General features: G+C 39.7%; 1 protein-coding gene across 1 annotated transcript; it reads left to right on the top strand.

Annotated features, from left to right (window-relative positions):
- Positions 1–626: 626 nt before the first annotated feature.
- Positions 627–10,084, top strand: AADAT (aminoadipate aminotransferase). Its single transcript, XM_008934985.1, has 9 exons — positions 627–693; positions 2,354–2,522; positions 3,535–3,667; positions 4,325–4,399; positions 5,683–5,892; positions 6,417–6,482; positions 7,758–7,840; positions 9,107–9,203; positions 10,019–10,084. Exons 1-9 carry the CDS (start codon positions 627–629, stop codon positions 10,082–10,084), a joined length of 966 nt encoding a protein of 321 aa, XP_008933233.1.
- Positions 10,085–10,425: the final 341 nt, after the last annotated feature.

Raw genomic sequence — 10,425 nt, 5'->3', positions numbered from 1 at the left:
TGCAGGCACTATCCACTGAATCTCTCTCGGCACCAGGGAAAAGCAGGAGGAAAACCACACATCTGGAAAGCCATTCTTATTTATCCTTCCTAAAATCATCCACCTCTAACTTGACAAGTGTTGTGGCTCATAAGGATGGCTAAAGTTAAAGCACTTTAAATGTAATTCTTAATAAGCTAAATACAGCTAGCTTCTCATTAAAAAAGAAGAGTTGACGGCTGTTTAAGATCTGCCAGAGCTTCAAATTCACAGTCTGCCTTTAAAACGCCAGAGCTGACAGGGAAGGGCTTTTCCATGTTCACTGACACACTGACAAATTTCCCTGTACTGCTATTTTGTGTTTATCAGAACAATCTCACCTTGCCTAATCTCACCCTGCCAGCATCATGGGGAGGCTGTGACAGAACCCATGAGTATGAAGTAGAAAACTTCTCATTCAATTCAAAAAGGAAAATACATTCCAGTGCTGATCATAGCGTTAATAAGTTGGCATTTAATTTATGATAGAGCATATTTGTGGAGATGACAGATTGGAAGCATTACTTGTGGGAGATGCACATACTGAAACCACTGGGGTTCCCATTCACTTTTCTAGCTTCACATCCAACTACTCTGTCCTCATAGGTATGAATTACTCTCAGTTCATCACCACTGTGAGTGCAGCAAGAAGAGCATCTCCAATAAGACTTCTAAGTGAGTATATACCTGTTCTTCTCTGGTTCCCTGTAAGGGTATTGTTCTGTGGTTTGGACTTTACTGGGGTATCAGAACTGAAGACTTGAAAAGGCTTGAAAAGAAACTACAGTAAACTGACAAGCAAGGCCAGTTAACTACTTTGACTTTTGTCACATTGAGACATCAAGCAGGTGTAAAGAAAAAAAAAATGAAGAATAAAGTGAATGGCCTTAAACCATTTCAGAAACTCATCCAGACAGAAAAAAAATTAGTAATGTCACTTCAACATGTGTCTGAAAAAAAAAATCTCTGCTACTGCCTCTGAGGCAGGGCTTTTGGCAGTTTGCTACTGAATTTATGCTTGTTGTCCAGGAACGACCAACTGCTAACGTCTTAAAATTGAATCCCAGCATAATTCTTCTTTCCACCTAGCTTTCCTCTGTCCTGTTAATGTCCATACATTCCTCACCACCTCCACCCCTTCAGTATTACTACACTTTCCTTTTCTATATTACACTATCTTTAGGCTACCATGTCTGCAGTGTGATAGATAGCAAAGGTTAACTGCCTGCTTGCTTACTCAGTTGAAACCTCACAGAATCAGAGCAGGAGACATACATGACTAGTTAAAGGCTTCAGGTGTCAATTTCCTCTCCTGGTAAGGGGTTGACATTTGCTGTTTTGCTTAAAATGCTTCATACAGGTGTAGCTAAGTCACTCTAATTCACTCTAGTCAGCCACTATACTTGAGCAAGTGTTACACTGAGAGGCATCCTAACACAAATATTAAGTAACACAGCCTGAGCAGGAAGACAGGCTGCAGTTTGGATGACAAAGTAAATTTCTCTTTACCAGATGAAAAGTCACAGACATGACCTATATTGTTGATAACTGACTCCCCATGCTCAAGTTTGCTAATAAGTAGTGTAGAATAAACTTGATAACAGGAAGCTTTAAGCCAGATCTGGTGTCATCTGTCCTTTCATATCTGACGTAAAACTGTCAAGCCAGCACGAATGCCATATTGTGAGCTCTTGGATTTAATCAATCAAGTGCCCTTGCTGGATTAAGGTCCAGTCTGCACTGCAGAGATTGGATATGAATGATTGCAAAACTGACTTTGTTTGAAGCAAGAGTAGTTAACATTTTCTTCATAACAAATTATTAACGAGGTCCCTCTGCCACTAGAGCTGGGCTGCCAGAAACATTCCTACTCCCTTATGGAAAAGCTACAATCCTGTGTAGCTGCACTACTGTCACATCAGCTAAAAGACTTAACAAAAAAACAAAGCCTATCATTCCAAGTCAGTCCAAACAGAAAATCATTAAGACTTTAAATTCTTGAAGCTTAAGAGACTGTCATGGAAAAAGGTTTTATAATAGCAGAATGGTCCCAATAAATTATAAAAAACTTTATCTTACTTTAAAACCAGGATGTGTTTTTGTTTCAGTCTGTCCTGCCTGTGTCTCTCTCTCCCCACCCCATGCCTGATGCTTATTTAATCCAAGTAGAAAGGTTAATTTAGAAATAATTTTAATCCTTTCGAATTCATGGCAATTGAAAAAAAGTAAGTGAAAAATGAAATACTTCTCTTGACCACTTTTATGTATTGGCTAATGGAGATGATAACTGTTGCCATAAGTGAAGTGTAACCAAAGTCTTTTCCTTTTACTCTAGCTGAACTGATGCAGAAGTCTCCTCCATCCCTCATCTCTCTGGCTGGAGGGGCACCAAACCCTAATGTTTTTCCATTTAAGAAGGCTACTGTTGTCATTGGAGATGGAGCTCCTGTTGAGATTGGGGAAGACCTGATGAAGAGAGCTCTCCAGTACTCAGCCTCAGCAGGGTATCTGTCACAGATGCTTGCACGTCAAGATACCAGAATCAGAGGATCATAAAGTCCTTTATTATTGCATTAATTCACCTGTGTTTTTAAAACACTTCATTGAATTTGCCTCACTGTTTACATTTCAGTTTAAGTAGAAAGTTTGAGCAGATGAGTACTTTAAAACAAGCCCTAATATTTTTAATTCTCAAGCCAAAGCATTTCCTGGCTGTTAGCATTTCAGAATCCAGACTCCCAAAGCACTAGGAGGAATCATTTTGTGTTTTGCTGTAAGATACTCATTAAAAGATACTGCATTGCATGACATCATTTCCACTTTCTGCAGTATTTTTTTTTGTTTCATTTGGTACCATATATTGAAGTCAGTATGTACTACTCGTGGTAGTTGAATGGAGGCATTTATAGGATTGTTATTTTTATTACAAAAATAGAGTGTCATTAAGTTACTTGAGCACTTGTAAAACCCCCAGCAGACAGCACTGGGTCAGGCTTATGATAGGTTTGCAAAAATATTCGGGTACCTACAGAGGCACACAGGGCATTTATCAGTGAAGTTAAGACTTGTCTTAATATTTAAATGAGCCCAGCTGCTTGTGAACATCCTACAAGACCTCAAGACACTCTTTGAAAAATCTGTTTCAGAAATCCTTACTATCTGCAGCCTATTGCTAGCAGTATTGTGGGCTTTGTCACATCTGAGTGTGGGAAGGGTACTCCTATGAGTAGGTACTGTTCGGTCTCCACCCCATGCCATCCTTTGTGAATTGTGCCCACCCACATTTCAGTTTGATCATTTGGTGTATGCACCACAGATTCCCATCTCTTCTGCTTTTCCATTTATCTCAGGTTCATTATTTGATAAAGCAGTCATAAAATCAGCATGTAAGTGTAACTGTGTGACAGCTGAAGTCGGAGTTGGGATGGTGTGTTAGATTAGGCAGGGATGTAGAGGAACAGTCTAGCTTCGGCCTATATAAAATGGTTGATACACTTTATTTTATTCACATTTCAGTGTGCCAGAGCTGCTGTCTTGGTTAAAGGATTTCCAGCGGAATCTGCATAATCCACCCACAGCCAACTACACTCCTGAGCAAGGACAGATGGCAGTGTGTGTCACAACTGGCAGCCAGGAAGGCTTGTGTAAAGTAAGACCAAAAGCTTTATGTGTTACAAGCACTTCTTTCAGAGAGCTGTTCATTCCTCCATCAGTTCAGTTATGCCTGGCATTGGGTGACTATGACTGTACACAGGTACGCTGTTAAATCTGTGTCTCACAGTATTGTCAATACATGGCAACAGAGCTGAAATAAAACTGCTGTGGCAGTCTAATCTGTCAGGACTGCGTGAATGTTTGGGCAGACCAAAGAGCCTGTCAGAATATACACTAGAAGGTACCTTTTCACCTTACTCAAGTAGTGCAGTAATAAGTACATAGGTGCATTATTTGCTTTATCATAACTCAGTTCTAATTATGTTAAGACTTCCTTAAGTAATTACCCTTTTCCACTCTCACTGCTGCTTAGCTGATCCTTCCTGTAACTGAAGCACTGTTTCTATTGTATAATAAAGCATTTTATTAGATGTTCCCATTTCAAGTGGATACTGTCTAGCTGGTTAACTTCACTTGACTCTAAAACAGATTTTTTTCATTTGTTCATTGCTTTTCTCACAGACAGTGTAATGAAATGTTTAGGGGTTTACTGATAGCTAATCAAGACTTTTAATCCCACCAAGAAATCAGATGTTTGAAGTACATGTAGAAGAGCGGCACAATCTTTCTAAAATAGACTCTTATTTTAAAGGTGTTTGAAATGCTCATTAATCCTGGGGACAACATCCTTTTGGATGCACCTACCTACTCTGGGACACTAGCAGCTGTAAGTATTCTTTAGCTACAAAACCTTGTGAATGTTACATTTCAAGCAAAGAGCAATTTAGTACATGATTTGAAGACTTATATACACAGTCTGTATTTACCATATCTAAGAATCAAGATTCTAGTGTTAGTCCAGTTAAGTTCATAAATATTATATCATAGAAGCTTTTACTACTAAAAGTTCCATAAAAGGTATTCCCAGGACAGAAGTTCCTCTTCCAAATCCTAGTTCATTCAAGGGCTAAGGTCACTTTTGGGATTGGAAGGAAAGCCACCACAAACACAGTTGGGCTGAAGCAAATTTATCACAAGTGGGTATTTTAATGTGCCAGCACATTCACATATATAATCATGGTCTGATTATACCCTAGCTATAAATAGTATAGCATTGGAATAGGCCTCAGCATGAAGATGTGAATTTGTAAGAACTATACAAAAATAGCAAAGTTTACTTCTGAAATGTAACTTAATCAGTATGTAATTAAATGTCAGCTCAAAATGTAGAAGAACTGTAAGAAGGGTTGGATTAGATAATAAACCACAATTTCAGCCTAGTCTCCCCTTGCATAAAAAGGTATTTTGCTATTGTTTGTGCTGCTGAGTTTGAATGCATCTTGTCTAATCAACTATACTTTGATGGGAATATATTTTGAGAATGCAGCAACTTGCATTTTTACTTGAAAATGCAGAGAGCTACACAGTACAAATTGAAATTCCACAGAGGAAAGACAGCATGCTTTTTTGTTGGCATTTTACCTATATTTTTTCATACTGTTGTCAACGTCATTGCAGCAGTATCATTTCATTCTTTGTATTGCTGAATATATCTATTAAGAACAGATTCTTTGCCCTTTTGTCAGGGAAGAAAAGTGTACAGTTCTGGCACTTCCACTAGAACTGGAAGTGTAGATTGTCAGTAGGAAATAAAGGTGCTATGAATTTATTGTCTGTGTTGAGAGCATGAGGAGTTCTGAGAGAACACAGTTCAAATTCCACAAAATCCCTTTCTGCTTGCAAAGCTACGTGCGATTTCCTAGAGAAAAGCAGCAGTTGGACCTAGCAGCATACCCATCTCTTCTCAGGTGGCTTAACAGGGAAAAAAAAACAGTGGTAGGTTTGACAAGTCTCACAGCTAATTCAGGCAAACTGTATTTTGAGTCATGAGCAAATGGAGTTCGAGATAGCTGTAAAGTGAGAAGGATTTTGTATCAAGGAAATTTTAGGAAACAAAAGGAAGACCTTTGATTTAGGGGATTCTGACAGTTTTGTTCCTCCTATCAACAGCTGAGGCCTTTGGGTTGTAATATAATTAACATCCCTAGTGACCAACACGGCATTATTCCAAAAGCTTTAAAAGAAATCCTGTCTACTTGGAGCTCAGAAGATGCAAAAAGTCGTAGCCACCACCTCCCCAAATTCCTGTACACTATTCCAAATGGGTGCAACCCCACTGGAAACTCTCTGACCACAGAGCGCAAGAAGGAGATTTACCAGGTATGTACCCAGAGCCTTGTGAGTGGAAATGAACTGTCAGTCTCATTTTGGGTGAGAACACCCTGTGTGTGGTATTTTGGCCCATTGTTGGTCCAGTAGACATTCCTCCCTGGAACTTGTTTCAAGTGGAACCTCTTCCATGACAACTCTCCAGAGGTGGACTGTGCGTCAGATACGATTGGTGGGTTTTGCAGGAGTTTTTGCCCATTCCTGGTTGGTATCTTTGCTGTGGATTTCAAACTGGACTGAATGGAAGTTTTCTGCATAGTTTGAACACTGTATGGAACAGACCTTCAGTTATATGCATGTGTCCTTATACTGCAGGTACCATGTTTACTCTTATTAATTGCTCAATTTCTAAAGTGAGCATCTGAAATCTTCTCTAGATGGGGCCTTGTATATAGTGAATGAGCAATCCATAAGATCATAATATGGTCCTGGTAATAGAGCCAGGTACTTGGAAGAACTGAATTTACAATGTTGTTACATTTTAATGGATCTTTACTTTTTATTAATTTCTTTAGCTTGCAAGAAAATATGATTTCCTCATAATAGAAGATGACCCTTACTACTTCCTTCAGTTTGAAAAGGTAATATTTTTTTCTCCTATTCCTTAGAACACTTTCTTTTCTAGTCCAGGAGAGAACTAAGGTTTGAACCATGGATCTTCCTCCATGTTCCTTCTTTGTGTCCCACCAAGGTAGTCACAGGATTCACAGTCTATATACTACTTTCACTTGTTTTCCCCTTTATGGCACTTTATTGCCTAAGTCCTGTTAGTCAGTGTTTCAAATTCCTCAAGCCTTACAGGACAATTTCCCTCAGCAGTCAGATGACGGCAAAGGCTTTTCGTCCAGAGCAAAACAAGTATGTCACTGAAACAGCACTTGAAAGAAGGGGCCTCTTAACATACCTTTCAGTCCAGTCTTTTCTTTCATTCAGTGGAAGACTGCCTACTCCAAATCTATTATAATCCCATTTTTACCCCTTGGCCTTTTGGAGAACCTGAGAGAGTTCTCCCAAGCACTACAGGAAGTAGGTACGACTGGATAGGCAGCTTCTGGCCTTCATGTAAATTTTCCCCAGATCATTAACAAGCAAGCATTGACCTGTCTTCATACATGGACCTAAAGTTGCACAGACTGAAAAAGTACCTCAGATCAGAAGCAAAAGCTGGTCTTATAAAGCAGTAAAACGCTGGTGGAAGCTAAAGTTCAGTATTTTTTATTTTGAATTATGCTTTTGTGGGAGGAGGTAATGGAACTGCTTCACTTACTCACTGAATAGAATCATAGAATCCTTTAGGTTGGAAGAGACCTTGAAGATCATCAAGTCCAACCCTTAAGCCAACATAGAATTGTGTAGCTTTGTTAGAGAGTGTAAGTGGGGAAGGTGCAAACGTAGAACTCTTGATAGAACTGTGCTGAACTCAAATCATCAAAATTTGGTCATATCTTCCAATTTCCTTTTGAAGACAAAGCTAAAAGCTACAGGGCCCCATCTCAGAAGTGACAGCATCTGTTTATGCCATTATAAAATCTTGGCAGAGAAGTCATTATTTCTCTCTCCTACTGATAGCATCATACCAAAACTTGAGCTGCACACTTGTACGCCGAACAGTAGGCTAAGCACCAAAAAATAATAAGGCTTGTTTCTGATGACTTTCCTAGAATATTGTAATCACATGTCAGACAGCTAGCCTAAACAAATGCTTGCCAGCAGGTTACTGCATTTTTTCCTTGGAATGCACATCTGTAAAATACTTACTATTGAAATATTTCTTTAAGAAATTGTGTCTTCATACTAAAAATAATTCCATCATAAGCCTGACTGTCACCTTGAATTTTATTTATTTTTCTTCCAAGCCATGGGCTCCAACTTTCCTCTCAATGGATGTGGATGGCCGAGTTATCAGGACTGACTCTTTCTCTAAAATTCTCTCATCTGGGTAAGGCCTGCTTCAGACTGCTCAGCATTGCCTGTTCCATTAGGGCACAAGACTAACACTTCATACAGAATGATAAGATCTATCATAGTGTTTTTTCATCCAATACCTATCCATTTCTGGAACATACTTTTGAATCCACAGCTTTTCTCAGTCCACTGACTTTTCATGTCATCTCTTGGTAGTCATTTAACTCAGATTCTGCTTCTCACCTGATACTGATAGTTAAGCCCCTCTCCCCAGGCAGCCCATTCTGGCAGACACCATGTAGGCAGAAAGACATGCTGGATTACAGCTCTGTTCCTGGAAACCCTAGAAGCTTTTCTCTCTTGTTTTTCCACTTCTCCTATCTCTTACCATTCCTGCAGACTCCCCAAACTAGTAATACAGAAGAGAAATGATGGCATTGTTCTCCACAAACTATTCATAGGGTTATACTGGTCTGTTGTCTTCTGGCCTTGTGGGTCTTTCAGGTTGTTTCCACCTGCCTGAAAAACTAAACTTGCTGTTTTCAATTTCCCAGAAGTCAACATATTTAACTTGCTTTTGTTTATTATCCTGATAGATATAAGAAAGTCATGTGAACTCTGCACTGGCAGCTAATGGATTAGAACCCCATCCCTGAGAAAGTGAGGAGACAACATGATGCCAAAAGTGTGATTAGCCTTTCAGAAGTGCAAAGGCATGATGCAGTTTTATCTTTGTCAAAGACACATAGGAACTTACTGGTTCTATTTTTCTTCAGAGAAAAACTTCAGCCAGTCTGAAAGATGGGTCATCAGAATCGAGGCACGAATGAGAATCTAGTTTATCATCAGTCTAATTTCCATTTGTTCTGCAGTACTGAAAGAGATTAAAAGAGCAAAGATGTTTGCTGCTTCCCATCTGTTTATCATAAAGCCTGAATATTCATGATTTTTCATTACATGAAATCCTATCTTTCCTTCCCTTTGATTCATGTAATCTTTATGGTTGCAGAGGAAAGCTTACAAATATGGGATATGTCCTGTGGTTTCAGAGCTAAGAGGGTCCTATAACCATTAAAAACCCTTACATGTTTTTATTTCATGACTTTGCTACTCAGCCTGTAAATTGCAGAAGCCTGGGGCTTAGGGCAGTATGAAGATACAGATAAACTTAAATGCATAAAAGATCCTTAAAATATCAACAAAATTGTTAAACGTTTTCTCAGTTACAAGTCAAACCATAACTCACCCGAAGTATTAGCACGTCTCATTTCTGTAATAACTTTTTCCTTTCTTTTCCTAGGTTAAGAATAGGTTTCCTCACAGGTCCCAAGCCCCTCATCGACAGAGTTATTCTACACATTCAGGTTTCAACAATGCACACGAGCACTTTCACACAGGTGAGTACTCAGCTGCCAACTGAATTGCATTTAGAAAAGAGAACATAACATATTCCAAGTCATAAGAAGCCACAAATGGCTTTGGATTTTGGCAGTTGCTCTGTACTTCTGCAGGTTTTTTTATATTAAGCACATATGTCATTAGTTCTGCCAAAGGAAGAGAGACCACCACAGAAATTACAACTAGAGCTAGAGGGTGTCTCAGTGCATGTAGAGCACAGCTGATATGCCCTTAACCCTTGGATTTCAAGAATGAAGATAGCAGGTATTTTATATCTCTTGCGAGTAGGTTCACTTGAAAAACCCCAATGTAAAGCATACACTGGAAGAAGCTGTATTCTCATTTTCCTTCTGCTTTGTAATTAGAGCAATACTGGCAGCCCACAAAGACATTACAAAGCAGGCTGCCAACTACAGCCCCTTTATGGTTGGTAATAAAGGAGACACTGAGCACATCTAAATATGGCCTCTGTTTTCCAGCTCCATTCATCATAGAGGCAGTGTTAAAGCAAGGAGGCTGAAACAGGCAGGAAAGTAAAGCAATATATATTACCTTCCTTTGATTACCATATTTAGCTCTCCATCCATTCTTCCCTTTCCCCACCCCAGCTTCCAAATATTGCCGTGATCCTTGGATACAGCAGTAGCATGGCCTGTTGCTGTTGCCACCTCTGTGTATAAAGGGCTCCAGGAGACCTTGCACACAATTTCTTGCCTGTGGAATTTTGAATAACGCCTCAGGCCTTGTATCTTTTGATGACTGTGGAACAGTCCTGTTTAAAATATGGTGCTGATGATGTGTTTTGTTTCTCTAGATTATGATATCACAGCTGCTCCAGCAGTGGGGAGAAAAGGGTTTCTTGGAGCATATAGACAGGTAGGGTCATGTCATATGCTGTATCCCATCATCTGTTATTCTGTTTCTTGCTACCTACATAACACATTCTTTGTAGTACACAGGTCAGAGGAGTGCATCACTATTGGGCCAAATGGTTGAGCCAGGTCACCAGGACTAACAGTATTCACACAGGAGTCCTGAAGGAGCTCAGGGTGAAGCTGCAGACACGCAGGTCAGGGCATGTAACCTTCCACTGCAGACAGTCCACTGCAGTCACTATGCAGCTGCCATCTGAACACAACTCAAGAGGATTCTGGGAGCTTGAAATGCTGGGGTCTGAACCCCGAGCCCTGAATTAAGGTTGCCATATGGGTGATTCCCACA

This window comes from Merops nubicus, unplaced genomic scaffold (genome assembly GCF_000691845.1).
Source record: "Merops nubicus isolate BGI_N331 unplaced genomic scaffold, ASM69184v1 scaffold38660, whole genome shotgun sequence".
NCBI lineage: Eukaryota > Metazoa > Chordata > Aves > Coraciiformes > Meropidae > Merops > Merops nubicus.
Note: the sequence above shows the minus strand (reverse complement) of the source record. Positions and strands in the feature narration are given on the sequence as shown.

What these genes read in the sequence shown, in the direction of transcription:
- AADAT (XM_008934985.1), top strand. Translation starts at nt 627, where the DNA reads ATGAATTACTCTCAGTTCATCACCACTGTGAGTGCAGCAAGAAGAGCA. An exon ending in GCCAGGAAGGCTTGTGTAAA is followed by an intron (nt 3,668 to 4,324) that starts GTAAGACCAAAA and finishes CTTATTTTAAAG; the next exon opens with GTGTTTGAAATGCTCATTAA. An exon ending in TCTAAAATTCTCTCATCTGG is followed by an intron (nt 7,841 to 9,106) that starts GTAAGGCCTGCT and finishes TTCTTTTCCTAG; the next exon opens with GTTAAGAATAGGTTTCCTCA.